This window comes from Halichondria panicea, chromosome 12, assembly GCF_963675165.1.
Source record: "Halichondria panicea chromosome 12, odHalPani1.1, whole genome shotgun sequence".
Classification (NCBI taxonomy): Eukaryota; Metazoa; Porifera; class Demospongiae; order Suberitida; family Halichondriidae; genus Halichondria; species Halichondria panicea.
The window spans coordinates 344,110-371,356 of NC_087388.1; the positions used below are offsets into that span (position 1 = coordinate 344,110).

Genomic DNA, 27,247 nt, shown 5'->3' on the forward strand with positions numbered 1-27,247 from the left:
CTTTAGTTTTCATCATCTTGCAAATTACTCAGTTGGTAAAGATCGTTAATCATAATCAGGTGATTTAACATTATATTATTATTGTGTGGGTGTTTGTGGTAGAATTTCAACACCCACACAATACAGCACATACACTAAAAAATGAAGTAGCTACATTTCTTATTTCTTGGCTCCATCTTGGGCAATCTTCTTGGCCACCTCGACCCACTTGTCTCCATCAGTGAGTCCCTTGATGAAGCGCTCTGGGAATGAAGACAGACCAGTAATGGCTCCCACCATCCCTCCAGTCAGAGATGCTCTGGCCAGGTTCTGTCCCCCACTGTTCACTGCAGTCAGTACAGCTGTCTCAAAGTTATCAGGGAAACGAGCAGCAAGGTAGTAGGCCCCAGGGAGAACCATATAATAGGCACAGGCTAGGCCGTACATTTGAGGAGCATTTCGAGCAGACTTGATTTGTAGATCAGGATTGACAACAGCCTGTGCTGCGTATGCTGTCCAAATAAGAGAGTCTGGCTCAGGAACATCTTGATCACTATCTCTCCCGAGCTCACTCCCAATGGTGGACGAAATGATGCCCTTGTAGTTCATCAAATGGCCAGTTACACGCTTGTAGTCAACACCCAAGATGAGGCATGCAACAGTGAGGCCATATGCAATGCTGTGGATTTGGATCTGTTGATCTTGATACTGCAATCGAGTATTAGAGACAATTTTCTTAATGAGTGTTGGGAAATCACTGTGATATCGAGCAGCTAGAGCGACAGCACGTACAAACGAGTCAGTCGTATCTCCAAACAAACTTGCACTTTTCTCCCAAGGTTTCTTCATTACCACTCTGTTTCTCCAAACATCGCGCATGTCTTTCTGAGTATACCTCCCTCCTTCTCTCGTTCCATCCAGAGTTGCCAGGAGACCATCGACTCTCTGGCAGTAATCCTCGTCTGAGTATTCTCCTTTCTCGTTCAGCGTCTCTAGGAGGTACTGAAACAGCTGGCCTGATTGCGAGACGTCTCCAGCCTTGCAGCCATAATGATAGTGACCAGGTTTGGCTGTAGTGTAATCATTGATCCATTCTCCATACTCTCTCTTGAGTTGGTCCAGATCATAATACCAATGACATCCGAGGCTAAGAGCATCTCCAACCATGGCACCCATGATGGCACCAGCAGCTCTGTCTTGAACTGTGGTCTTGCTAGCTCGCATCATAAAAGATCTTGCAGCCATTATTGTTGACTCGTAAAGATTGACTTACATAACCACATCAAAACGACACATGCACTCCGACACCAGCTCTTATGTAACAGTTGTGCTCTCTTTCATAATCATGGTTATAAATACACTCTGTGCACAATGTCACACAACAGCATTAAAAATCAAAATATATAGTTCAGAGGGAAATGTATAATGTGACTTATGTCCATGTATGCAAGGCACATCAACTGTCGTCAGGAGCTTGTCGAATGTCTTTACTGTACAGCTTCTTGCCGGCCATTTCCAGCAGAGCACTGGCTGCTGCGTCTTTGTCTAGAATACTGGGACCACTGTCAACCTGAATAGTACGTGTGTGTGTGTGTGTGTGTGTGTGGGTGGGTTGTGTGGGTGGGTTGTGTGGGTGGGTTGTGTGTGCATGCGAAATCAGCGGATATTTTGAAAAGGTTCTGGGGGAAAATACTCATTGACAACAACTGGTGTTTTACTGCTGTAATGCAAATAGTAGTTTTATAGACTGGACATTAACTATAGCTGTGTACAGTGTGGAGGTACAACCATGCAAGTGGGTAGAAGTAGTTAAAGTGGTGAGATTGTATTACAGATATTAAATGTTCAGAAGGATATCGTATAAAGTCAGTTAATTTCTACTCACCTCCTCTGGTAATACTGGGTCTCCCACTCCCCACACCTCCAGCAGTTGAACATTGAACTCTTCTTCTTTTGAGAGCCTGGGGCTATTGTAAGTGGAGCACTTTGGTTTGGCTTTGCTGTGTCCTTGACCATAGTCAGCTGACAACCACAGCCCGAAGTACTCCATCTGACCACCCATACCCTACAGTAGGAAAAGAGAACAACATAATTAAAGACACTCAATACACAATAAACAATTAATCGCAAAATTACATTCGCTTACAATTAAGCTAACAGTCCTCATGCAAGTTTGATCTTAAAGCCCTCATAACGGCTGACCCCTGCTGAAGAAAGGGCAGGTCCCAAATGAACAGTTTGTGTACAAAACAACCCATCAACAAAGACCACCTCTGTGTAACAGCAAAACAATAATGAATGTTTCCCAAGGGTGTTTCATCACAAAGGGTTCCACTGCACACATCAAAATACTACAGGTAAAACCACCACTCACTAGTCCATTTGGTAGAGTCTGTGCATTTTGCTCGAGGTACATGTAGTTCTCGTTATACCCTGAGGGGAGGTAGACACCCATGACAGGTGACAGTGTGAACAGGAAACAGTTGCCATTGCCTGCAAATATGGTGGGAAAAAGGAATTCATACATACATACATGTACGTAAAATCAAGAGTCCATAATAAGGGTCTTGGTAAAATGCACACACACACACACACACACACCACACACACACACACACACACACACACACACACACACACACACACACACACACACACACACACACACACACACTACAGCTTTGGTCTAGAGTATCCAGGGAACATGCATTCTATACAGCCGTATTAATTATAACAATGCTTCCTAATATCAATTTCCCTGGTTGGTGGTTTCTACTTGGACTTCACCAATGTGTAATGTCAAGGAAAACATTATTATATACATAAGAAACACAATTAATAAGGTATAATACAATGTACATGGCACTCACCTTTAAACTTTGGGCCAAACTGCCAGTTCTCAGCAGCGAATGCTCCAAACAAGTAGCCATTCGTATCCTTGACAACAATCAGAGTGGGCCCTTGACAACCGACCAGCTGTTTACAGAACATCGAATAACTCTCCCCGTGACGAAAACTGGAAAACAGAGGATACAGTTGACCACGTAGGTCGGTCGGAATAAAGTTACTGAGCAGAGTGAGAGAGGAGTGGTCTAACAGTTGTGACGAGAACCTCTCACGAATAAGGGGGTGGGTGGTTTTCGTGGGGACAAGAGGACTCGTTTTAAACTCTGATAAAACACTCGAAGTAGGCGGTGCCTCTTGGTAGAAAATACACGAAAAAGCGAGATGACAAATTTTTTGGGAAATTTCTGATTTCGATATCCATTCTTCGAATGAGCTTTGAGAAATTTTGAAGTCTTTGTCGTCGGGAAAGTTGTTTAATAAGAATGAAGATAGTCGCTGTACACTCTCTAAATCGCTTGAAAAATTGGCTAAGTGTGGGCACACTTCTGTCACAAATTGACTCTCACTGGAAACTTTGATTAGTTCAATCAAACTTGTTTCTAGAGAACTCTTTGTCAACGACGCAGACCCACCAGAGCAGAAAATGTACAATCGTTCGGCCTTATCTTGTAGAGCCCCTTTGAGAAATATGCACGTGTGTTGTGCGAAAAATTCGAATGATTGTTGAGGAACATCCGTCTGTGAATATAGACCGAGTAGAGCATGGAATAATCCTGACACACCCCCTGAGGAGAGATGGGTTCTCGACTGCTGAATATAGGCCTACAGAATAGAAGCACGGATTGTAAACAAATAAGATCAGATGAGCTAAAAACATCGTCTGATACAGAGGCTATACTTAAAAAGCAACATGTACAGTAGCTAACACCAGAAACAGACTAGCTACGTAAAGCAGGTATGATCTAGAGGCTACAGAACCCAATAACAAGACCTACATAGCTATAACACCAGAGGCCACACAACTAGCCTACAGCTCAGACTACTCTACGTACTTGCCTTCAGGCTGGCCTCCACATACACATTCCTCTCAGGACCTGCTATGGCCACAAACAGTTTCTTGATAGCTTGTCCCTCATCCTGGGAGAACTGTGGACTCACTCTCCTCAGGACTCTATCCCGGTCTTGCTCAGACCCTACTGATGAATTTGCCCCCATGGGTAGGCTAGCTAGCACTTTAATTAAATACTGAAAATGCTGACAATAAAAATAAAAACACTCAAAGGGGGGGTCAAAGATCACATAGCTCAGAGTTCATTTTCGGAGAGCAACAGCCCCGCCCCAAATTTGCCAGCATGGCTATCCTAGCTAGCTAGCTAGCTATAGAAGCTTACCTAAGTAGGCTGTCTTCTAGCTAGCTTGTTAGTCTACAATTATGTACTTGTCTGTCGAGCTCCACATAGTGAGTGCATGCAGTTTCTGCAGAAAGCAGCCCCACCCCTTTACTGGCTCTACAGCAGCGGGGTCAAAGGTCACTATGATGGGCAACATTTGGAGTTGAGGGTGGAAATTAATTTTGTAGTAGAACTTGAGAAGTTGGTCTTCTTCTTTTCCTTAAAGTATGTCGGGTAATACAGATTTGGATGAATGCCTACAAGCAGCTCTGAATATAGCCAGAAAAGCTGGGAAGGTATGGATGTCTGTGATCCATATGCTACATAATTATATGCTACAAATTTTCCATTAAATATCATTATACCTATTCTCCTAGATTGCTCGAGAGGCCTCCTTCTCGATTATGAAGGTGGAGACAAAGGCATCGTCCGCAGACTTGGTCACCGAGACTGACAAGCAAGTGGAGGAGCTCATTCTGTCGGAGCTGAAGCAAAAGTTCCCCTCACACAAGTACAGAGCTAGCGTGTCCGATAATAATACATGTAGTGGGTGTGGCCATCCTCAATGTGGTTCTTTATATATTTACAATAATTATCAGTCGTGTTTTATAACAATTACCGGCCCTTTTCTGAACAGTCTTTCACCTGTATGTGAAGTGTACCCCCTCTGCCATTTCTACCTTATCTTATAATTTATGTACCACTGAACTAACTGACCCCCCCCCCCTCAGGTTTATTGGTGAGGAGTGCACAGCTGCAGGGGAGGACTGCCAGCTGACCAACGACCCCACCTGGATGGTGGACCCCATTGATGGTACCTCCAACTTCGTACACGGGTATGACAATTCATGCGTGCAATTATTCACAAATGTGAGTACCTTTATCCAAGAAATAGAAATAGGACTGTTACTAAAGCTCCCCGAACAATTGATTGTAAGGAGGGGGGGGGGGGTGTAGTTGAACATCTTCCAGCAGCCATAACTTGAGTACCGTTGACCCAATGTCAATATTTTATGATTTTCTGAAAGCTTAGAAAGAGACCTTTCAAATGGTGTCACCAAAGTTCATATTAGAGAGATAAAAGTATTTGCCAATTTGGCAATACCATGGATTATAGCCCATGGTTCAGGGGCGAAAAATAAGAAATTAGGGCCCCGACCAAATTTTGGATTGAAACACATCATTTGAAAGGTCTCTTTCTAAGCTTTCAGAAAATCATAAAATTTTTGACATGGGGTCAACGGTACTCAAGTTATGGCTGTTGAAAGACGTTCAACTAACCCTTTATGGCTTTCTGTAAAGCTCCAATCTTGTCACTTTGAGACCGCTCGTTGCTTCGTATTGACATACACAGTGTGTTGATGCACATACCGTTTCCTTTTCTCCCAGAATCCCATTTTCAGCCGTGTCTATTGGACTGGCTGTAGACAAGACTCCGGTGGTGGGTGTGGTCTACAACTTCTCTCTAGATCAGATGTTTGCGGCCAGGAAAGGGGGAGGGGCCACAATGAACGGTGCTCCAATACACGTCTCTAAATGCACAGGTACGTGATCGCAACACTAATTCTAATCAGCATATCCAATATTATTGTGTTATTATAAACTAAAACTATAAACTGTTGTTTCCTCTCAGAGTTGACGGAGTCTCTCTTGTTGAGTGAGTTTGGCTCCAACCGACCACCAGAGTTGCTCAAGCCCAAGGTGGACTGTCTCTATGAGCTAGCCGTAGAGCCGAGGCCTGTGCATGGGTGGGTGTGGTCTATGGTCTATAGTAAAGCTGTAGAGCCGATAAAATGGCCTCTTTACTTCAAAGGGGTGTGATGGTCTGGTATAATAACGTGGATGTGAAATATGGCGGTTTATAGCATAAGTTATTTCTTATTAATTATCCTCTCAAATATAAATTTTTTAACTTAGATCACTAAAATTGTGATTCTACAGCGGTATAATGATGCTGTACTTGTCTTCCCACAGTATTCGGATGGTAGGGTCAGCAGCACTGTCCATGTGTATGGTGGCTAGTGGGAGCGCTGATGCTTACTTTGAGTACGGTATCCACTGTTGGGATATTGCAGCTGGTGATGTCATCGTGAGGGAGGCGGGCGGAGTCACCATGTTCCCTACAGGTTAGGGGGTGGGTGTAGTCACTCAGACTTATATATAATATATATACAGTGGAATACTTATACATGTACAGAGGTGGCCTTTGTTGAGAGGTTGTTTTCTACACAAACTGTTCATTTGGGACTTGTGTGCCCTGGCAATTATATTGTACTAGATTACCTTTCTTCAGGGATGGCCGTTAAGAGGGTTTCCATGGTTACTATATGTACAGAGGGTGGTGTAGAATATTTACTATTTCTTGCTAACATTAATTTTGTTTTGTAATTATAAGTTACATAACTTGTACATTTGTGTGTGTATTTTCGCTGAATAACCTGTTGTCGTCACCCATCAGGTGATCCACTGGACGTGATGAGGAGGGGGGTGCTCTGTGCAGGGACACAAGAACTGGCCGCTAAACTAGCACCACACATCCCCAAGCTGGAGTACGAGAGAGACTGAGTATATAAAAATCATGGACTCTTAGTTAATTTTTGTGGGATTTTTTAATCTATGATGATGATGATAATGGCAAAGAATGTGCAAATTCAGCACTCTATATACCTTTAGCTAGCTAGCTTGATGACCCTCCACTAATAATCTATTAACTTGCCATGACAGAGGAGCAAAGTGAAGTAACGCTCGAGGAGTACCTGCATACTGCTCTCAAGATAGCAAGACAAGCCGGCAATGTAAAGAATTGTGTGATGAGGAGTAGTTATAATTATTTAGCTTCCCGCACATGAATTTACGATGTGTGGGGTGGGTGTGTGGGTGTGTGGGCGTGGGTGGTGAAGCAAGTGATCTCTGTACAGTACGCAGCAGCATCGATAATTATAGCCAGAAATATTAAATAATGTCCACATGTGTCGGGCTACCGAGTGTGAGTGTGTGTGTGCAGTATATCTATCCTCCGTATTGCATGCTATAGGTAGCCAAGGAGGCGTCTCTGCTTGACAAGCAGGTGGAGACAAAGACCTCCACTGCCGATCTAGTCACAGAGACAGACAAGAGAGTGGAGGAGCTGGTCATATCACAGCTTAGGCATCACTACCCCACACACAGGTACGTACACAGGTAGACACATACACACTTTGCATTGAACTCTGAACCCATTTAGAGGTCTATGGATGTAGCTATCCCTACACTAGTGTGCTTTGTGCCTTTATTCTTCAAAAAAAATTATTTCTGTTGTACAGGTTTATCGGTGAAGAGTGTGCAGCTGATGGTGGGAAATATCCAGAGTTAACGGACCACCCCACATGGATCATTGATCCCATTGACGGAACCACTAACTTTGTACACGGGTAATTTTAAATTGCTAAAATTAAATTTTGATTGCATTACATTGTCTATATAGGTATCCATTTTCAGCCGTGTCTATTGGACTCGCTATAGACAAGACTCCGGTGGTGGGTGTGGTCTACAATTTTGTGATGGATCAGATGTTTGCGGCCAGGAAAGGGGGAGGGGCCACAATGAACGGTACACCAATACACGTCTCTAAATGCACAGGTACACGTGAGACACTAATTATATTGACGTGTATAATAATAATTATACCTATTTTTTCCAGAGCCGACTAAAGCAATGATTTTAGTTGACACCGGCAGTACGAAGAAAGAACGTCTCTTGCAGTCAAAATTTGACGTCACCTATAAACTTGCTAAAGAGCCCAATCCAGTAGAAAGGTGAGTCAGTCAGTCAGTGTTTATATAGCTCGTAGGGGACTCCCTGTGGCAGGCCCTGAGGCTATTGTACATGGCTTACTTCACTAGCTAACTACTTTGGAGTGACCTTATTACGCACACACACACACACACACACGCACACACACACGCACGCGCACACACACACACACACACACACACACGCACACACACGCACACACACACGCACGCGCACACACACACACACACACACACACACACACACACACACACACGCACGCGCACACACACACACACACACACACACACACGCGCACACACACACACACACACACACACACACACACACACACGCGCACACACACACACACACACACACACACACACACACACACAGCTTTCGTTGCATAGGGTCAGCAGCAGTGGCCATGTGCTCAGTGGCGTGTGGCATTGCTGATGGCTACTATGAGAACGACCTCCACTGTTGGGATATTGCAGGTGGTGATATCATCGTGAGGGAGGCGGGCGGAGTCACCATGTTCCCTACAGGTATATTAACCGTAATTGCCAATTAATATAAACATAATTATAATTGATAATCAATTTATTTGTAATTCTACTTCCATTCAAACACATTATTGACAAATTAATTAAATCCAAGTGATACTATGTAATTGACAGTTATGTAATCTACACACATCAGGTGATCCACTGGACGTGATGAGGAGGGGGGTGCTCTGTGCAGGGACACAAGAACTGGCCGCTAAACTAGTAGCATTTACTAAACAATTAGAATTTCCTAACACTATTTAGATCATGTTTGTCATAAATACTGCAATCTGATTGGTTAGAGGAAATGTTCTATCCCATTTAGAAAATCATGTACTTCAATAGAAAATCATGTAGCAAAGATTAGATAAGAACATTCAAATCTGATTGGCTAAATACTCATGGTTGCTATGATCTAAAATGCTTAGACACTGTTTAGGAAGTTTCCACATGATTTAGAAGTCCTCAGGGCTAGTAGAACCCTCACTGCGTTCGGGATACTACAACCAGCCCTTTGGGCTTCTAAATCATGTAGAAACTTCCTAAACAGTGTCTAACTATTATATAGATGTAATTTGTACAAAGCACATTTAAGTTTGATTGATATCTTGATCTGTGTTTAGCAATTGTCCTAACTGTTATTCTTGGCTCAGACAAAGCGTTGTTTAGTACTCTTTATTTGCCTTTCAATCCTAGTTCTTTAAACCATTGCTCTATAAGGGGAATGAAAGATTCTAAATTTTGATGTTGCTGTGTATTGTTGGTATCGCTGCCCATTTCCAATTGGTTGGTAGTCTCTTCTGCACCTGTTGCAGTTGATAGATCGGATGGGGATGGAGTGTCGGGCAGTGTCGAAGATGCATCATCTTGAGATTGCTGCTGCGGATAGTGGGCCTGTTTGCCAGGAGGAGTCAAACCAACAATATGTGATTTGGAATCGCATCGAGTTTCAGCTACTGGCCTATGGTTCTCCTCACTTGTATTGGTATGACGATCAGGTGATACTGATTGCTGTGAGTGAGATGTTGAAGATGAACCTAAGACGTCCGGAGGATCATCAACATATTTATCTGCTGGTATTTGGCATTCGGTTGGTGGAACTAAGTAGCCTGGTGGAATTATTTCGTCACAGCTATAGCACTCTAATGCTTGTGGACATTCTGGTTCAACTTGTGTCTGAATTTGCAAGTCAACGAAAGGCATGGTACAGAGAGGACAACACACCATTCTTTGAAATTTACTGTAAAATCTCCAATTGCAAAGAAGATTTTCCATTTTTTTAACAATTTGCATTACCATGGACCACAGTTCCTTAATTAACGACGTATCTTGACTTTTATTTGTGATAGCGTACAGTTTAATTTGCCCACATTTTTTCTCGTGTGAAATTGAAACGAACACAGTTTTAGTAGTTAGTTCGTCTTGTATTTGATTTGATTCGGATACGATAAATGAATTTGTATAAACCTTCTTGATAGAAACGCCGTCCTTGCACTTGACTGCCAGCTGCTGTAGGAAGCATATTGGAAGGCAAGGGGAAAACTCGTACGATACCATAATTCGACTTTCAAAACCAGTGAGACTGGGTGGTACTGTACTGGGACTGCTTTCCGTTACTAACCATGGAAAAAAATAACCGGATGGATCAGTTGTTTCATAAGCGAGTCCGTAAGTTTGAAGCAGCTTTACCAGATCTTTAAAAACGCCCGAGTTTATTGGCCACAATGCTTTGAGCAACTGCTGCTCAACTGTTCCATTTTTTTTCTGAATCATTATAGCCCGCTGAATTATGTCATCAGATAATTGATTAAAAGCAGACGTTCTCTTTTTCTCGGCTACCATCGCTGAAAAATTATGGTGGAACACTTGTTTTAACAAATCTATCAACCAATCAACATCCATTATAACATCGTTAGACTTGCAATCTAACAGGTGGCCAGCTTGATGGAGGTACTCAAGAAATAATGATGCTTCATGTTCATTTTCGCTTATAGTTGTTTGTGGACCAAGCTCATTTCTTATTATGTCCAACACTTGTGATCTTTCTAGGATAGGGGCTTGTCCATCAGACAGAAGCTTTTCCGCTTCATGTCGAAGTACATCCGCTGCTCTTTGCTGATTAACATCGAGTTTTGTTTTGAGATGAACAAAAGACTTATTTTCAAGAAAGCAAGCAAGCTTCTCTTTCAAATTATCAAATCCCGATAATGTGTGCGTATTTGTCAGATGAAGTACTTTCAAGTTATACATAACAAAGCAAGGTACGCTGTTACCATTGACCCTATTGAGATGTTCAATATTTCTTCTAACACATTTTGGTGATCGATTTCCGTATTTATTTGTTTCTTCTATTGTTTTCAACGTTTCAAGCTCATTCTTTAGTTCTTTACGAAATAGTTTGCATTCATCTTCAATCATGCCCCGAATATGTTTAGCTTTCTTTTGAACCTCTGTTGGTGTACATTTGTCTGTGTGTGTACCGATGATCCATACAATAGGCCTAACGTTTTTGGTCATAACTTGCTGTAACCAATTAGCTACATACCGCTGAAAGCTTTTGGGTGTGTCTTCTTTGTAAGTTTCGAAATTTACGGCTATCCAAATTAGTGTACCATCTGTAATAAAGAGGTCGTTCATCATGACGTAACTTCTATCACCGGCAAAGTCCCACAATCGTAGCTCAACAATGAAGTCCTGTTCACCTTCAGTTGTCATTTTCACTGGTATTGAGAACCGATCGATGCCAACAGTGTGATCGTGGTGCATTTCAGTTGTTGGAGTGACGTACTTGTCAAAACTTATAGCCTCTACGATACTAGTCTTACCACTACCAGACGAGCCTAGTACAAGCACACGAAGAGCTTTTGTAATTGGACCAGGAAACTGCTCAAGTTCGACAAAATTTGCTCTAACATTCTCCAAAGTTGTATCTGTTGAGGGTTTAAGTCGTATATAGATCGGATTTCCTTCAAGTGAAAGTGTAACCATATTTTGCAGTAGAGCAAGAGTGTCCGTACCGCCTATGTCTTCAAGCGGAGACAGTCTGTGAATTCTGTTGAATCTCATGTAAATGGATTTTAGATTAGGTAACTTGAGTAATGATGCCGGGATGCAAGTGAACGAATTGTTTATAAGATCAATGCTCTCTAGGCATGTGAGCTCGGCAAATGATGGAGGAAGTCTGGTCAGAAAGTTGTTGTTGAACGTTATTTCAATGAGGCATTTGAAACCACTGAACATATCTGGCAGGGAATATAGGTAGTTACGACCAAACTTAAGACGTTCAAGATGCTGTAAAGATTGCAATTCAGAAGGAAATATCGAGATTTGGTTCCCATGGAGATTGAGGTGCTTGATATTGGTCAGGACCTCGTAGATAATTGGTGGAACGATTGTGAACTTATTATGTTGTACGCACACTAGCTCTATGGTAGATGCATGGTCCTGCAGCTCTGCAGGCAATGAGTTTAGCTCGTTCATCAAAAGGATCACGATTTTCAGGTCTTTACAACGTCGCCAGATTTCGGTATCGGTAATTTCTGTCAACCTTGTTCCACTGATCGTGAGCGAATAGCATGACATTCCATCATCTGGCGGATTGAATCGCATGAAGCAATAGCTCAACACAGGTTCGACCATTTTTACAAGTTTTGTCTTGTAGGTGAACATCTCCTTGACAATAACATCACCTATATACAGCAAAGAGACAAGAATACAATAGTCTAGCTCACATTCTTATAATAGAGAGAGAGCTAAAATGAATATACAAGACACTGATGAAATTGTGCTGTGTGCATGCATTTGTAATGCATAATATAAAGTTTTGAAATGCATAATATGCAGCTTTGCAATCACTTACCAAATTTAATATAGTGGTCTATAGCAACCAGAAACGGGGCTTCTCCAGGTTTGATGGCTTTAAGCTCCACCTTCCCACCACTCCCAGCTTCCCAATAGTCGAGCGAGCCATCCTCGAGTTTAACCTCGGCACACGAGTCCTGATAAGATCAACATTGTCACTAACAAAGTACAGTGTTTGGAAAATACTGCATAATCACGCACTTTCAATGAAACCGGGAAATAAATATGGGGAGAAATCAGTTTAATAGTGCATGGTAAAATGTTAATTCAGCTACTTTATAAGTTATTTTAAGATAGCTGCATATATGTACAAGCTCTTGTACCATAGCTCTGCTAGCTAAGACTTGTAATGTATACATGCACTTGTATATATATTATAGTACAATAATTATAAGCCAGGCTAGAATGCTATATATAATTATGGCTTGCAGATAGTATTACAGAATGCGAGGTTTCAGTTATTAACTCACGTAGTAATTGGCCTTTCTCAAATCATACTTCCCTTCCTCATGAACAATGTTAAGGACCTCACCTACATGTATATAAGATTCAAGATACAAAGACAACTGATATAGCCAACATTAAAATCACACACAAAAGTTTTCCCATGCCATTCAGTCTAGTCCATTCAAAAGTGAAAGGTTTCCACTTGTCAAAGCTTTGATCAGTTAACCTTACTGATTGTGATGACCCAAAGTTTAATATATAGTGTGGGAACAGTAGCTGTGTTTGCAAAATTCCCCAGGTGCAATCCCACACATGCATGCATCTCTCCCATTACAATATAATTAAGACCACTATAATTATACTGAATCACTGTAACCCAATCTATAAGTGTTGCTAATGTAATAGCCAACATTAAAATCACACACAAAAATGTTCCCATGCCATTCAGTCTAGTCCATTCAAAAGTGAAAAGCTTCCACTTGTCAAAGCTTTGATCAGTTGACCTTACTGAAAAGTTTAATAGTTGTGGTCAATAGTAGCTGTGTTTGCCAAATTCCCCAGGTGCAATCCCACACACATCACAATATAATTAAGACCACTATAATTATACTGAATCACTGTACCGCCAATCTAAGTGTTGCTAATATAAATAGTCCCACAGTTAAAAATACACATAGTACATTACGTGATCTTATGAACAGTTCTCCTGTCAGTATATATATACAATAATTATAGTTGACAGAGTATATAATTATGAGTATACATTACTCTTGAGTATATAATTTATAATTATAATTATAATCACCTGTACTTGTTGCTGAGTTGCAGTCACTATGAGCAACAGTAGCGTGCTTGAATATCCCCACAAGTGAATACTTAACTGACTCTTCTCGCGTGGGTAAAGATCTTTTCTTGCTGCAAAAGAAAATACATGCACAAGTATTACTACATGCAAATAGTTTGATTTTGTCATCAGCAAGTAAATATTACTTACGCATCATCATCATCTTGGTCTATGTTCCCACTTGGTATGTTGCAATGGAAACAACTCTTCATATGCTCATCGTCGCCTTCGTTATAGCACTGAACACAGAGGTCGTAAAGGTCTCCCACACTCTTGTTTTGCCTAGCCAGCCTGAAGGCGAGGCCCTTCGATGGATCGAGACACTTGTCACAGAATACCATCTGACCAAGATAACCTATATAAAGAGTACAGCAGAAAAATTATGAGAGGACACATTATACTAATAGATAAGTTAAAACTATACTAGTTGATCTATAATGCAAGTTGTTGACTGCAAAACTATAATTAAATAAAAAATATATAGCCTCGCTATAACTAGATATAATATCATGTACACATAACTCACAAAGTTTTGTATATATAGATGTAAAGTTACATTGCATAATATAGTTTACAATTACCAAATTACCTGCTGGTCCAAGGCTGTACACTGTCAAATTCTTCCAGAGATCATAAGTATAGGTTCTTGTGTTTCCGCAGTCCCACAACACTGATACAACTCCTTCTTTGAAGTCGAACCCAGTTACTGTACCCACCTCAAGAGACCTAGGCCTATCTGATAGGCTATCAGTGAGAGCTTTTTTCCAGTGTTCATTGTGCAAGTCGGAATGATCTGAGTTTGAGGGATTGCTGCTGGAGTTGTTGCAGTAGACCACTCTCACTCCTAGGATAGGCTCATCATTATTCTCATTGACATGGCCTGTTGCTTTCTTTTGCAGCTCCTTCAGTAATGTTTGCCAGCCAGTATCCGAATCAAAACTGGTGCTACAGCTAGCCATAGCTAGTCTCTCCAAGATTGAGCAGTGTATTTTGCTTGCTTCCTCTTCTGTACGCCGTATAACCCGTACGTAGTAAACAATGTGGTGGGTGTTGTAGGGGTGGGGCTATCCAAGGGAAATTCCCCTTGAGGTAAACTTGCAAAGCTGCACTTTGACCTTAGCTACGCTCGAAATTCAACATGGCGAATAACATGAACAGTGAAGAGTCCACCCCAGTATCGCTCACAGCACACAAGAGAGGCCACCTGTATCATGGAACTGCACCGAGGACAGCAGATCTCACCAAGACACCTGGAGGAACAGTTGCCAAGGTAAACATATAGATCAAAATAAATGGTAATTACGGAAATTATGCGCTCCCCTGGACATTAAGTCTATATACCGTAAAACCTCGATTTAAGGCAACCCTCTATTTAAAGCGACACTTGGCATTTCGCCCATATAGCACCATATAAATTCATTTTTTGTGTGTACATTAAAACTTTGCTTTTGCAAAACGTAATTATTTAAAAGTGTTGCTTTAAATCGAGTTTTTACGGTAAGTGTTTTGCATACACTAGTCTCTAAACGTAATTAATTATTTATAAGTGAGTTTACAAAATTTAATATTATTTTATTCGATCCAGGTAACCTTCAATGATGACGAGGCAGAGCGTAGGGAGAGGCGTTTCTATAGTAACCTCGCTACCATGATTAGTCCCGGCTGCCACACTCCTCGATCCGCTGTGCATTCATCCGCGAAAAGGTGTTGTCATGATCACCACTATAGTATACTATTTTTATTCTCTTTCTTTCGCAGAGGCAACAAGTCAGGAGTGGAGTCAGTTACCAGCTCTCTCACTAACACGCAACTCAAGGAGCATTACGCCAACTGCGTTAAACTGTCCGCTATGAATGTAAGTGTGTGTGGGTGGGTGTGGGTGTGTGTAATATGTGAAGTGAAGGATTTTGTCATTTTGTGTTGACGAAATTGGATACTGACTAGTCACTGTAACAACGTATTTCTCACCTTGTAGAGGATCAATGCGAAGAATGCGTTTGGACTCCACCTCATTGATCACATGATGCAGCTACTCACCATTCAGGGGGAGATGACCAACTTCCAGGTAACCATAGCTACAAGCTATAATTCAAAAAATTACGCCTTTGTAAATCAGTCTCTTCGACAGCTCGTTAAAATAAGTTATCCATCAATAATATCATCCCTGCAGAAATGCCATACACTTGCATATTATATCAGGATAATAATCCACTATCCACTTTGGCTAGTTGCCGATAATAAATAGGCTCCTCCCACTTGCCCCCCCCCCCTTTGGATAGTAATTATCCTATCTCTTGCCACACCCCCTTCAGATGGCTAGCTCCACGCTGGATGCCAGTGCCAAGATCTACGCTGGTCGGGTGGACTCCATCTACACAGACGCTTATAAGGTCCTCACTGGGTTCGGACGAGAGAGTCAGAATGAAGGTAACCAAGAAAGACTAGTGGCGCACCAATTGTAAGCCCGGTTTTTGGTTTCTATAGCAACTGAACAGACGGAGCAGGACGGTGAAAACAATTCTGAGAGTGGAAAAGGAAAAACGAAAAAAGTTTGTCAGAAAATTTTTAATTGTATAATTGAACTTTGACCCCTTTAGACCACCAGCAGCGGAGTGAACAAAGTATTGGAGAAGAATGTGAAGAACTTGAACATCAACACATTTGATCTGGAGTACCAGGTGGACCCTCTGTTCAAGAAAACATCAGCTGCCTTTGACGAGGGAGGAGTGGAGGGGTTGCTCATCAATCACCTGCACACTGAGTGAGTCGTGTGAGGGTGTGTGTGTGTGTGTGTGTGTGTGTGTGTGTGTGTGTGTGTGTGTGTGTGTGATGTGTGTGATGTGCGTGAGGGGAGGTTGTAACTGGCATATGAAGGTATACAGAGCTTTATGACGGTGTGTGTGGAAGTTTACTCCATACTAATTTAACACAATGTATCTATCTGAGTAGGCATATAATTATTATGTTGTTTCATGCTAACCTACTGTCCCCTCCCACAGAGCTGGGTTCACACTGTCGTTGGATGCTGATGAAATACTCAACCATAATGAACATCCCACCACTACCAGTGTGGACCTGCCCTCAGAAGATATACTCAGTACGTTGAACGACCCCCCCCCGACTGTGTTGCTATGACAATGTTACCACCCACAGAGATAATAAACGTTGATCAGGTGCGAAGCAGACAGCTGTGTCCGACCTTCACTGGTCTCTTCTCTGATAATAACGAGGTAAAGTGTGCTCCATTGAATTTTTTGACTTTCAATAACTGCATTTTTCCCGTACACCAGGATGGCTGGAGCATGGAACAAGCTACCTCCAGTGTAGGCAAGAGTTCTTCACACCAGTCCACTGATATAGGTGAGTTGTAGCTTGTTATGTGTTCCTAGCGCACTATACGCCAGCTGTACTCCACTTATTCTTGGGGCTGTTTTTGGAAAAAAGCGTGGGCTAGCTATAGGTAGGAGAAAAGTTCAAAATTGGGTCCATTCAAATTTTGGGAGTTATTAAGATACCATAAAACTACCTAAGTGTGCTGGTTGGACTGTTCCATATCCCACATTCTCTCCAGGTGCTGAGTACAGCATGCTACCATTCCCACCCTCTGTCCCTGACCTGACTGTGCGTGATGATGACGGGATGGAGCCAGCTGGACCTATGGGAGACGCTGAGGTAGAGGGCATGTCAACTGTATATATAGCCCATGGTCTTTTTCTGAAAATGCAAAATTATGGCCTGTTCCAAATTTGAGATTTGAACATACCATGTGAAAGAGCTCCTTCTAAGCTTTCAGAAAACCATAAAATCGTTTAATTTGGACCATCGGAACTCTTTACAGAGCTTCAAACTGAAGTGACCTACATGTACATGTACATGTACATGTAGGTCGTCTCTATTGTGCATGTGTATACATTCATTTTGTTATTACTGACCTTTGCCCTCGTAGCTGAGTCCGGCTGAAGATATTGCTGACTTGACAGTTCTCGGCTCGGATAATAAAATGGCAGGATTCATTCCCACTACCGTGCCCATCAACTCTGCAGACATGTTAGTCACCATAGAAACAGTAACAGCAGAAATTTACGTACATACCGTATAGCGAGCATATTTTGAGGGTATAGATGTTTGCGGTTTTCGCTGATTCAGCATGTACCGCGAACATTTATACCCACAAATTTAATATCGTATGGATGCTGCAAAAGGCTACTATTCAGCGAAAACCTTTCTCTTTTTGCAAAAGTTTATACGCTCGAAAATATACCCGCTATACGATGTTACAATTACATGTATACAAGTTGCTTAATTATTATACGACCCCCCCCCTGTAGAGCGGGTGGCGAGGGTCCACTGGGTGCACTCGTTCTTGCCGAAGCCATTCAAAAGTCCGAGTATTCGTACTTTTCACCCTCCGTCCTGGCAACATGGGCGGGGCCAAAGCACTGGAAGATTCAGCCAAAGACAGATAATTGTAAGTTGCTTAAGAATTAACAGCCGGATTTCAGATTTCAGATTTCTGATCTAAACATGTCATGTGATAGTTAGCGTATCCATGCATATGTCAGACATGTTGTTCATTCTTCAGCTGACAAAGATGACAATAAGCGTAAGAAGAAGAGACAAGCTCCAGCTCAGTTTAGCATTGACTTTACCGAGACCCCAGATGACAGCCAGTTCTCAAAGGGAAAGGTCTGATATGAGAGTTGTCTCTGTAACTAGAGTTCTAATGGCCCAAATTCAACGATTTTCTGATTTTCTGAAAGCTTAGAAGGAGCCTGTTCAGATGGTATGCTCAAATCTCAAATTTGGAACGGACTATAATTTCCCATTTTCGGAAAATACCATGGGCTATAATAAATAGCCCATGGTATTTTATCGAAAACAAGCCCAAAATAGACTCTTGATTTTAAAACATAATCTGAAAGGCCTTTCTCTAAGTTTTCAGAAAATCATAAAATTTACGCTATTGGACTAGCAAAACTAAGGTTACGGCCGTTCAAAGATGCTCTATTTAACGCTAGGTCGCTATCCATGTCCATCTGCCCTGTAGGCATCTGTTCAACTGAGCAAACCTGTACTGGCGCGACGGAACAGCTCCACCACCACACTGCCTGAGAACACTGGCACCAAGGTGGAGGTACTCTGGAAGCTGTTCACAAGGCCGAAGTGGGAGGTTAGTGTGTGGTGTGTGTGTGTGGGAGGAGGTTAGTGTGTGGCTGTGTGTGTGTGGGTGGGACGTTAGTGTGTGGATGGTGTGTGTGTGTGGGTGGGAGGTTATACTCACACACCACACACACACCCTCACAGGTGAAGAGGAGACGTGGTAAAACTGCTCAAATGGAGGAGGACCAGTTGGAAGGTGAGTGGGCATATGAGGGGGTGGTGTGCATGTATTGACGTTCCTTATCTGATTGTACAGGCGATTGGTACGACTATGAGAATAATCATGACAGCGCTAATTTCTGCCCACAAGTGGAAGAGGTACTTAGATTCACTGCAAAAATAGTAGCATTTACAAGTAGCTTTGTAAATCAGTTTTTGTGGCTCTATTCCTGGCCACCGCCCACCACACTTCTCACACTCCCCACCCCCACAGGAGAGCGATGGTGATATAGACGCAGGAGGCATGGCTGACTTCCCCCTAGACTCACAGGATGTGGACGACCCTTCACAACCCCTCACCGACCTTATGCTAGCTGGGGACAACCTTGTCCCTCAACCACGAAAGGTCAGCCATCTGTAGCTAATTATCTTAGTCTAAACGGCATCATTAATTTTGTGAAGCTTGTGCTCAGCCGTATCTTAAAAGGCCACAAACATGTACATGTACTGTAGCCTTGGTGATTTTTCGGAATAAGCTTGTTTTGATACTGTTGTACAAGTTGTTACGTTACATGTCTTAATCATGAGCTTTCCTCCCTCTCTTCGTGACAGGTGCAACAGATTCACATAGAGTACGCTAAGACTGCCAAGAGGTTGGACGTCAAGAAACTAAAGGGGAAGATGTGGGAGCTCCTTAGTTCAGCAGAGGTGAGAGACAGCATCTGGGTGTACAGTTGTAAGTGATGCATTATAATTATGCATCTGCCTTTGGTAAGCTAGGGTTAACTACCACTAATATGTATGCCTTCCATACGCATTGCCCCGCCTAACTGACAACCCCCTATAAATATTTACGTATAAAAGAACCTTGGTATAATAATTGTGTACAATTCAAGCTCATGGTTAAACTTTGCATGCCTGTATACAGACTGTAGGACAAGCCTGTACTTATATGCGGAAATGAAAGCTATTGATTACAGCCCCCCCCCCTTCCCAGAGTGTGCCCAGTGGAGAAGAACAGACAGACAGTGGTGGTGGTGGTGGGGATAGACTAAGCTTCAGCTCCATGTGTAGTGACCTACCCTCTAAACTAACGGCTGAGATGAAGAGGAACATCTCCGTGCCCATTGCCTTCGTGTGTCTCCTCCACCTGGCTAACGAGAAGGTGTGTCCGTCCATGTATTATCCGTTGGTGTGCATTGTCATTCGTATATATAGAGTATTAATTTGTAATTTTGAAATTTTGAGTGGGTATAGTAATTTTGACTTAGCCCCGAATTTTTGTTAAAAACAGAAGATGCATGCATGACAATAATATTAAGCTATACAGATTGACTGTTGTTTTGCTCCCCCATCATGCAGTGTCTGGATATACAGGGTGTTGGTGAAGACCTCTCAGACCTGGAGATAGCCACTCCGCAGCAAACTGTCACTAGTTAGTTTGTCTCTTTCAAACACTCCATTAATTACTACCAGCTGACAATTAATTATAAGTTTTGATGATGCATGTATTATTACGTATATATAATATTATTATTGTTGTGTTTCACCAATTTTAATAAACTATATTCCCTATAATTATATACCTAAAAATTAAGCTGATCTTGGCAAATAACTTATCTATATATAATGTGTAGTAGCTAATTATTTGAGACAGTCATTATCAGCTTTCCTAATTAATTGGGATGTCATACAGGGTTTTCCCTTAATTTCGTGGGGCTAGTCCTGAAATTACTTCCTTCTCTACTCGCTCATTAATCAACTCTTTAGTTCAACAGACAATTATTATATATATTCAAGTAACACAAATTGCAAAATAACGTCGTATATATAATAGTTAACAGCACGTACACAGACAAGCAAGCCACATGTGTATACACATGCATGGGCAATGACTCCTAACAGCGTGATCAGGTAATAAAAATACAAAGTTTGCACAGTGCTTAATTAATACATAAATTATTATTATTATACACAAAATAATTAATAGTTAGTTCAGTTTATTCGCTACACTCCTAGTTGATATTAGCATTAAACTTGCTCCTAATCATCAACCTGTGTGCCCCTTTCTCCACTCCTAACTCCCGGAACACTTCATCACTAGCACTTCCAATAAGATCGCTGTCCATACGGTTCTCCAGGAAAGCTTTGGCATATTCCTTCAACTGTCGGTATTCATTTAAAACCTTCGCAACTTCGCTGGGAGATACAATGTTTTCTTGCTGGAGACCTTCAGACTCCATTAAGAACCGTTTAAAGAACACGACGATCTTAAGTCTATCAAGAGGACTATCGATTTCCATTTCTTCAAGTTCTGCGTCTTGAAACTCCATCAGAAGTTCCCCACTGATATCAGATTCCTCGAAAGTGGTAGCATACTGGTCCAATTGTACACTCTGTAGGAACTCTACCACTTGCTCGACTGACACCTTCTTGGCCAATCGCAGTAGCTCCTCATCTGTGTGAGTGAAAGTGTATGGTGGAATTTAAAAAATTTATATAACTCAATAAAAGAGGTCTCTATAAAATGTGAAATGGCGTACCTGAAATAGCTGGCTGCTTGAGTGGAGCAGTGATGGACTCCTCAGCTTCCTCAGTGGTGGGTAGTTCCAGTAGGGACCCTGATAGGTTGAGCTCATCTTCAGCAAAGGCGTCGAGGAGGTTTCTCTCTGATGTGAAACGAATGAGCTCATTGAGAATGGTCGAGTAAGACTCAGTGACGTCAATCGTCTCAGGGGCCTTCGAAGTGGAGGCAGGAAAGGTACGGACGTTGTAGCCGGTACGCCTGAAATTTTGGAGCCTCTTCTCCCACAAATCGGATATAAACTCGTTCCACTTCTCCTCAATTGGTTCGGGAGTGGAGAGCTCGGACTGGGAGCGGGTTCTCTGTACTCTGGTGATGAGCCTGCATGTACATACAAGGCCCACAGTTACATTTACAATACATGCATAATACAGTATAGTACATGCATACTAGTGACACTTGTAACAAAAAGGTCAGAATGAAGTATAGGAATATTTCTCAAAGAGGCAGCACTGCTATATTGTGCAGCTAGATAACCTAAACTGTAGACAGACTGCTAACATCTATTAGAAGGACTAGCTACCAATGATATACCCACCTCCTCATGACCAGTCTGAGTGAGACATAGTTCTCCAGACAGACGTTGGCTGGGATGATGTCATGCACTCCCTCTATATTGCTGCACACCTTCAGCTTCTCCAGGTAGTCAATCAGACTCTTCTGCAGTGAGAGAATTAAGGAAAACCATGATTACTAAGTGTCATACATTTTATACAGTATACACATGCATGTTGTACCGTATAGCGGGTAATTTTCGTGGGGTAAAAATTCGTTATTTTCGTGGGAAAGCTGACCTCCACGAAATTTTAACATAGGCATGGCTTACCGGAACGTATGAATGCAGTGCAGGAAACGAGACTAAACGAATTTTTTACCCCACGAAAATTACCAGCTATACGGTATATATATATATATATATATACACAGGCCCATTGCTGGTATACATTCGGAATAGGTAGACATACATGTAGAAGGCTTATATATAGTGGTTGCTGGACACAGGAAAAACAACATTTTTGGGGAACATGACATATCTACATGTATCACACTTGTAGAAATACTTAGTTATGGCTGAATGACTGACAACAGGTCCTTACCTGAGGTGTGCTTGTGGCAGCTTTGACAATACTTGGCTCCAAATGAACCAATACGTCCACCAATGAGCGGAGGGAATTGAGCAGCTCGGCAGGGGAGCCATTAAAACGTTTAGGCAACTGATCCAGTGCTTGCTCATTAGATTCACTCAAGTGTTTCTTAACTCCAAACGGGAGGGAGCAGAAATCGTAGAGTCCTTCCTCTGCCCATCGTACAAACATGTTTCGGGTGTGGAAGAGGTTGTCTAGAGAGAGGCTGTCCAGACAAGCGTGCTGTGCCTGAGACAAGCTGCAGGGAGGGAGGGAGACCAAAGGAGTGCTTGAGTACATTATGCAGTTTTAGGCAATGTTAGAAGCAGCCACAATGTTACAGTCTACACACGCCACACAAAACCACCCCCCCCCCCCCACACACACACACACCAACACCCCCACACACCTGTTGATGCCAATCTCGTGGAAGACATCAGTGGCACTGTTCTGAGGGTCATACTCATAGAGAGAGACGAGGTACTCTGGTAGTTTCACAGTCACCAGCTCACCCCTCCTGTTGTCATCAGCAACCTGGGTATAAACAGTGTTCATGAACAGTGTACATTTGTAGCAAGAGGTTGCAGTAAAAAATTAATGGTCAAAATGGCCCCAATGAGTTAGACTGAACTGCCAGCATTGGTAATTAACTCACGTCTTGAATGAGGTGACCTATCGCCGTCCTGAGTCCACTGATGACCTCCATGACAGTGTGGTAGCCAGCACAATGGAACTCATACTCCAGCCTCTTGCGGTACGTGTCGTCCAGGGGTACCTGCATATACAGGAGGGAGGGGGGCATATACAGGAGGGAGGGGGGGGGCATATACAGGAGGGAGGGGGGGCATATACAGGAGGGAGGGGGGCATAATAAGAGTCTGTTTAGAGGCCTTCTAGGGTGAAGTTGCTATCACCAGAAGCCTTGCTATGTACAGTGTCTAAGCACGGTTATAGGTAAAGAGTGTTGCTGTAGCCAGTTATAACAGTATAGAATATGTGTACACCATTTCTTGCTTTAGCCAGTATGTTAAATGAACTCTGACCTTGAAAGCATCTGGTAGTTTGCTGGCAATACTTTCCAAATCACTTGCATAGTCTTGTAGTCTGTGAAAGCGCACAAAAACCTCACAATCAATAATCAAGACAGCCAGACACACTGAATACTGTTGCATTCGCGTATATGTACAGTGTAGTACAGACTTCTAATGTTTGCATTGTACAGGGGGGAGTACGTAATAAATAAAGGCAATTAGATGCCCACATGCCGCTACCAAACAGCTACTAAATACATCTTTTAGCTTTGAAATTGGATGTTCCTAACACCAGTTATGGCCTCTCAAAGTCAGCTCTGAAAACAAGCCCATTAAGAAAAAAATAACACCAATTGCAAAGATACAGTTATTACCCACTACTCCTTACTTGAGCTGTTGCAGTGTGTTGGAGGTAGTGTCCTCCTTAAACTTGAATGGTAGTCTCAGAGAGTCGATGGAGGAAGGATCGATGAGAGGCACACCCACCACACACAGGGAGAGAATGTCATCTTGAAGGGGATGGAGGTCAATGAGAGTGGACAGTTGTCCAGGGAGGTAGCTGTGTGTTCGTCGAGGCTCTGCGTCTGATGTAGGAGGGTAGGCAGGCGGGAGGAGGGTGCGTCCGTGGATCAGCTGGAGGAGGTCGTTGCAACTGGGAGAGGGGTAAAGCTAACGTCAAAATCTGAGGTCTCTAAAATAGTATTAATAAGGCAATTTGTGTGTGTATAGACACACTGTACACGTAGGTAGTCACTATACATGTAATGTACGTATTAGAACAAGCAGGAGATAAAGTTGTATAAAATGGTAGATAAGCGAGGTGTTTAAAACAGCTACATTATATAATTATGCTGAGGCAATTTTGTTGGCACCTCCTTGCTTGTGCAATGAGCATATAGTGATGAACAAACTCCATGACAGGCACACGACGCCGTGATGAGGGGAGGAGGCTTTCGTTGACACCACACTCCTTCAATACTCTCAGCTGTGCCTCGAAGAACTGGTTCAGGAATGTGATCTGTAATAAATTTAAATGTATACGTAATTCTTGCTAATACACATCATCTCAAGCTTCATACAGTACTCTCTTTGAGCAACCATGTATCAAAAATTTGCCTGGCTAGCTTGTTTGGAGAGCCTAGATTGTCCTAATAAGTCATAGAAATACTCAATGGATGCGTTTTATGTATATAGCTGTTAGGGAGTTCCATCGCAATAAGCCTCCCTCCCTCCTCACAATCAAGCTAACGTACCACATCCTTGATGACGGTGAACAATAGGTCAGTGTTGTGCTCACTGGGGCAGGAGAGCAGGTGCAGGAGGGGAGTGTTCTCACCCAGCGTGACTGGGCCTAGGTGGCCAGTGCAACCGGTCAACTGGACATAGCGGTTGAACAGCTCTGAGAATGGGAGAGACAGAGAGCTCAGTGAACTTGTGTTTAATACATGTGCTGGGGAACTAAATTAACAGCAATAAGGCATAGAAATAGAGCTCCGGAAATATATACTAAAACCTGTGCTTCTAGTTCATATAAATAGCTGAAAAACGGAACAAACTTGTTCAAAGTGTGATACACTGCAGTGGCATTATACAGCCAAACACACCTTTGAGCTTGCTGATGCTGGTAAGCATGGAGTGCCTTGTCAGCACTTTAGAGAGCCTACCCAGCGTAATATTGGTGGTCTGCTCATACGACATGGCATAGCAGAGCTCAGAATGCAGCCATTGATAAAGCTCCAATAGTGACGGCAATAGGTCCATACCCACACGTAGCCGTGGATACTCGATGACAAACTGTGAAAGGGGGTAGAGGGGGTGGGCAGAGTCAGCTGTGGTGTTGGAGGAGAGGACCACGTCCGTCAGGGAGGGGACACCAGGAGCCCATGGGTAGCGCGAGTCCAATTTACTGGAGGGAGGGCAGGGAAAATATGACAACAATTTTCAAGTTTAAACAGAGTAAAACTAGAGCACTAAAGTGCAAATCCTCGGCTGGTGACATGATTATAAAGAAACCAGAAATATAATGCAGTGCATGTAGTGATGTTGTTATCATGTATGACTTGCACAGCAACTCAGGAGCAATAAAACTAAACCAGACTGGAGGCATGCTGAAACATTTGAGTACTATAGATATATGCACTGTGGATTAGGATCACAGTAAAGAAGCCTGGAGTCTCAGAGAAGTATGGCTCCAGGTTCTGCATGGAGTAGGATCCCAGTCAGCAGCAGGAGCTATAATTCAAGCTTCTACTTTAGTGTTCCATGTTCCTGGTATATACAGCTTTCTACTTTAGTGACCCTGTTCCATCGTTCTTGGTACAGGATCACTTCAGTTATAAGTAACACATGTGCAAGTTCTGTTCAAGCTACATTTTGCTCGCTTTTATTAGACAAAGGAGCTTTAACACCGAAAGCTGCCACTATCAAAAGTACTAACTTGTTGTGTGGAGGCTACTCATGCTGTAAACGCAGTGCTAGAACATCCAGGTAAGCAGACCTAGTCACAAGCTTATTCAAGCTTCTTAGCTTTTGCTCGACAAAGAAGCTTTAACATCAAAATCTGCCACTATTTAAATCAAGATATTGTTCTGTGAAGGCTACCTATGCTGCAAACGCAGCGCTATGGCATCCAGGTGAGTAGATATACTCGTGACAAACAGACAAACAAACAAACAAACAAACAAACCAACAGACTACTATACCCGCTGGCCGCGGCACGGCCTCGGGTAATAATCTGTGTTAGTGATAATATACAAGACTTGTAATGGTATAAGACTAGACTCTTACATGACATTCTGTATCAGGGGTATTGTCAGGAAAGCACTTGACTTCTCAAACTGTGTGAAGAGATAATATCAAATAATCAGAGCACTTGAGATAGACAATTTCACTAGGCACTGTTTAGACTGTCCCAAATTTAAGGAAGTACATACTATACACGTATATGTACATGTATGTATAGCTATCTACATGTAATGTACTAGTATAGTACAACCATACATACCCTAGTCTTGACTGAGCTCAGGGACGGTGTGAAGACCTTGGTGTGCCAGTTCCTCTCGTAGAGGTCACGCTCAGTGGGTGAGGCCAGTCTCCCTCGTAGATCAGGAGTCCTGATCAGTTGTTGCTGCAAAGACGGACCAACGTCATATTTATGGGATACTCGAATTTATACTTAAAATGTATGTTCATGGCACAACAAATTAGGCATTCAAACTAAGACACAATCCAACAGCATTAATTCAACAGACTAACAATGCACTAGAGTTGGCTGTGTAACTAGAGTTCTGATGATCCTAATTTAACAATTTTCTGATTTTCTGAAAGCTTAGAAGGAGCCCGTTCAGACGGTATGCTTAAATATCAAATTTGGAACGGGCCACATTTCTCATTTTTGACTGGCATGGGTCCATGTGGTATTTTGTCAAAAACAGGCCAAAAATAGACTTGTGGTTTTAACACATCATCTGAAAGGCCTTTCTCTAAGCTTTCAGAGAA

The 27,247-nt window shown here is 42.4% G+C and overlaps 7 protein-coding genes across 7 annotated transcripts in view; 3 read left to right on the forward strand and 4 right to left on the reverse strand.

Moving 5' to 3' along the window:
- Nucleotides 1-28: 28 nt before the first annotated feature.
- On the reverse strand, nt 29-1,224 carry LOC135344927 (uncharacterized). The gene has a single exon (XM_064542216.1). It carries the CDS (start codon nt 1,222-1,224, stop codon nt 160-162), a length of 1,065 nt encoding a protein of 354 aa, XP_064398286.1. The 3' UTR covers nt 29-159.
- On the reverse strand, nt 29-4,280 carry LOC135344921 (MTOR-associated protein MEAK7-like). The gene is made up of 5 exons (XM_064542210.1): nt 3,883-4,280; nt 2,850-3,648; nt 2,354-2,472; nt 1,865-2,044; nt 29-1,549 (listed from the first exon to the last, which is right to left on the reverse strand). The coding sequence occupies exons 1-5, from the start codon at nt 4,039-4,041 to the stop codon at nt 1,436-1,438; spliced, it is 1,371 nt and encodes a 456-aa protein (XP_064398280.1). The 5' UTR covers nt 4,042-4,280; the 3' UTR covers nt 29-1,435.
- Nucleotides 4,281-4,351: 71 nt separating this feature from the next.
- Nucleotides 4,352-6,859, forward strand: LOC135344932 (inositol monophosphatase 1-like). Its single transcript, XM_064542222.1, has 7 exons — nt 4,352-4,513; nt 4,595-4,728; nt 4,949-5,053; nt 5,607-5,761; nt 5,851-5,965; nt 6,192-6,343; nt 6,676-6,859. The coding sequence occupies exons 1-7, from the start codon at nt 4,445-4,447 to the stop codon at nt 6,780-6,782; spliced, it is 837 nt and encodes a 278-aa protein (XP_064398292.1). The 5' UTR covers nt 4,352-4,444; the 3' UTR covers nt 6,783-6,859.
- On the forward strand, nt 6,855-8,926 carry LOC135344931 (inositol monophosphatase 1-like). The gene is made up of 7 exons (XM_064542221.1): nt 6,855-7,012; nt 7,252-7,385; nt 7,520-7,627; nt 7,681-7,835; nt 7,897-8,011; nt 8,388-8,539; nt 8,694-8,926. The coding sequence occupies exons 1-7, from the start codon at nt 6,935-6,937 to the stop codon at nt 8,801-8,803; spliced, it is 852 nt and encodes a 283-aa protein (XP_064398291.1). The 5' UTR covers nt 6,855-6,934; the 3' UTR covers nt 8,804-8,926.
- On the reverse strand, nt 8,874-14,711 carry LOC135344906 (malignant fibrous histiocytoma-amplified sequence 1 homolog). The gene is made up of 6 exons (XM_064542191.1): nt 14,281-14,711; nt 13,842-14,046; nt 13,653-13,762; nt 12,871-12,932; nt 12,399-12,537; nt 8,874-12,228 (listed from the first exon to the last, which is right to left on the reverse strand). The coding sequence occupies exons 1-6, from the start codon at nt 14,648-14,650 to the stop codon at nt 9,215-9,217; spliced, it is 3,900 nt and encodes a 1,299-aa protein (XP_064398261.1). The 5' UTR covers nt 14,651-14,711; the 3' UTR covers nt 8,874-9,214.
- A 93-nt stretch (nt 14,712-14,804) lies between these two features.
- Nucleotides 14,805-20,588, forward strand: LOC135345006 (condensin complex subunit 2-like). Its single transcript, XM_064542320.1, has 21 exons — nt 14,805-14,961; nt 15,277-15,395; nt 15,450-15,546; nt 15,667-15,756; nt 16,004-16,118; nt 16,176-16,240; nt 16,289-16,452; nt 16,691-16,788; nt 16,845-16,921; nt 16,982-17,051; nt 17,263-17,363; nt 17,638-17,738; nt 18,020-18,159; nt 18,274-18,377; nt 18,739-18,861; nt 18,996-19,047; nt 19,108-19,169; nt 19,285-19,416; nt 19,623-19,718; nt 20,008-20,175; nt 20,373-20,588. The coding sequence occupies exons 1-21, from the start codon at nt 14,830-14,832 to the stop codon at nt 20,448-20,450; spliced, it is 2,184 nt and encodes a 727-aa protein (XP_064398390.1). The 5' UTR covers nt 14,805-14,829; the 3' UTR covers nt 20,451-20,588.
- Nucleotides 20,589-20,775: 187 nt separating this feature from the next.
- The window catches only part of LOC135345003 (uncharacterized), a 37,410-nt gene continuing 30,938 nt past the window's right edge, over nt 20,776-27,247 (reverse strand). Inside the window, exons 56-68 of the mRNA XM_064542317.1 lie at nt 26,754-26,876; nt 26,537-26,586; nt 25,354-25,655; nt 25,003-25,148; nt 24,622-24,767; nt 24,138-24,401; nt 23,762-23,822; nt 23,374-23,493; nt 23,128-23,252; nt 22,692-22,977; nt 22,133-22,254; nt 21,554-21,915; nt 20,776-21,468 (exon numbers count right to left, since the gene is read on the reverse strand). Of these exons, the coding sequence (XP_064398387.1) occupies nt 21,026-21,468; nt 21,554-21,915; nt 22,133-22,254; nt 22,692-22,977; nt 23,128-23,252; nt 23,374-23,493; nt 23,762-23,822; nt 24,138-24,401; nt 24,622-24,767; nt 25,003-25,148; nt 25,354-25,655; nt 26,537-26,586; nt 26,754-26,876 (2,550 nt within the window). The 3' untranslated portion in view covers nt 20,776-21,025. The remainder of the gene's footprint in view (nt 21,469-21,553; nt 21,916-22,132; nt 22,255-22,691; nt 22,978-23,127; nt 23,253-23,373; nt 23,494-23,761; nt 23,823-24,137; nt 24,402-24,621; nt 24,768-25,002; nt 25,149-25,353; nt 25,656-26,536; nt 26,587-26,753; nt 26,877-27,247) is intronic.

What these genes read in the sequence shown, in the direction of transcription:
- LOC135344927 (XM_064542216.1), bottom strand. Translation starts at nt 1,224, where the DNA reads ATGGCTGCAAGATCTTTTATGATGCGAGCTAGCAAGACCACAGTTCAA.
- LOC135344932 (XM_064542222.1), top strand. Translation starts at nt 4,445, where the DNA reads ATGTCGGGTAATACAGATTTGGATGAATGCCTACAAGCAGCTCTGAAT. An exon ending in TAGCCAGAAAAGCTGGGAAG is followed by an intron (nt 4,514 to 4,594) that starts GTATGGATGTCT and finishes CTATTCTCCTAG; the next exon opens with ATTGCTCGAGAGGCCTCCTT. An exon ending in ACACGTCTCTAAATGCACAG is followed by an intron (nt 5,762 to 5,850) that starts GTACGTGATCGC and finishes GTTTCCTCTCAG; the next exon opens with AGTTGACGGAGTCTCTCTTG.
- LOC135344931 (XM_064542221.1), top strand. Translation starts at nt 6,935, where the DNA reads ATGACAGAGGAGCAAAGTGAAGTAACGCTCGAGGAGTACCTGCATACT. An exon ending in CATCACTACCCCACACACAG is followed by an intron (nt 7,386 to 7,519) that starts GTACGTACACAG and finishes TCTGTTGTACAG; the next exon opens with GTTTATCGGTGAAGAGTGTG. An exon ending in GAGCCCAATCCAGTAGAAAG is followed by an intron (nt 8,012 to 8,387) that starts GTGAGTCAGTCA and finishes ACACACACACAG; the next exon opens with CTTTCGTTGCATAGGGTCAG.
- LOC135344921 (XM_064542210.1), bottom strand. Translation starts at nt 4,041, where the DNA reads ATGGGGGCAAATTCATCAGTAGGGTCTGAGCAAGACCGGGATAGAGTC. An exon ending in ATGTGGAGGCCAGCCTGAAG is followed by an intron (nt 3,649 to 3,882) that starts GCAAGTACGTAG and finishes TCTATTCTGTAG; the next exon opens with GCCTATATTCAGCAGTCGAG. An exon ending in GTTTGGCCCAAAGTTTAAAG is followed by an intron (nt 2,473 to 2,849) that starts GTGAGTGCCATG and finishes CCATATTTGCAG; the next exon opens with GCAATGGCAACTGTTTCCTG.
- LOC135344906 (XM_064542191.1), bottom strand. Translation starts at nt 14,650, where the DNA reads ATGGCTAGCTGTAGCACCAGTTTTGATTCGGATACTGGCTGGCAAACA. An exon ending in GACCAAGATGATGATGATGC is followed by an intron (nt 13,763 to 13,841) that starts GTAAGTAATATT and finishes TTTCTTTTGCAG; the next exon opens with CAAGAAAAGATCTTTACCCA. An exon ending in AGACCACTATATTAAATTTG is followed by an intron (nt 12,229 to 12,398) that starts GTAAGTGATTGC and finishes TGCTGTATATAG; the next exon opens with GTGATGTTATTGTCAAGGAG.
- LOC135345006 (XM_064542320.1), top strand. Translation starts at nt 14,830, where the DNA reads ATGGCGAATAACATGAACAGTGAAGAGTCCACCCCAGTATCGCTCACA. An exon ending in ACACCAGTCCACTGATATAG is followed by an intron (nt 17,052 to 17,262) that starts GTGAGTTGTAGC and finishes CATTCTCTCCAG; the next exon opens with GTGCTGAGTACAGCATGCTA. An exon ending in TTGTCCCTCAACCACGAAAG is followed by an intron (nt 19,417 to 19,622) that starts GTCAGCCATCTG and finishes TCTTCGTGACAG; the next exon opens with GTGCAACAGATTCACATAGA.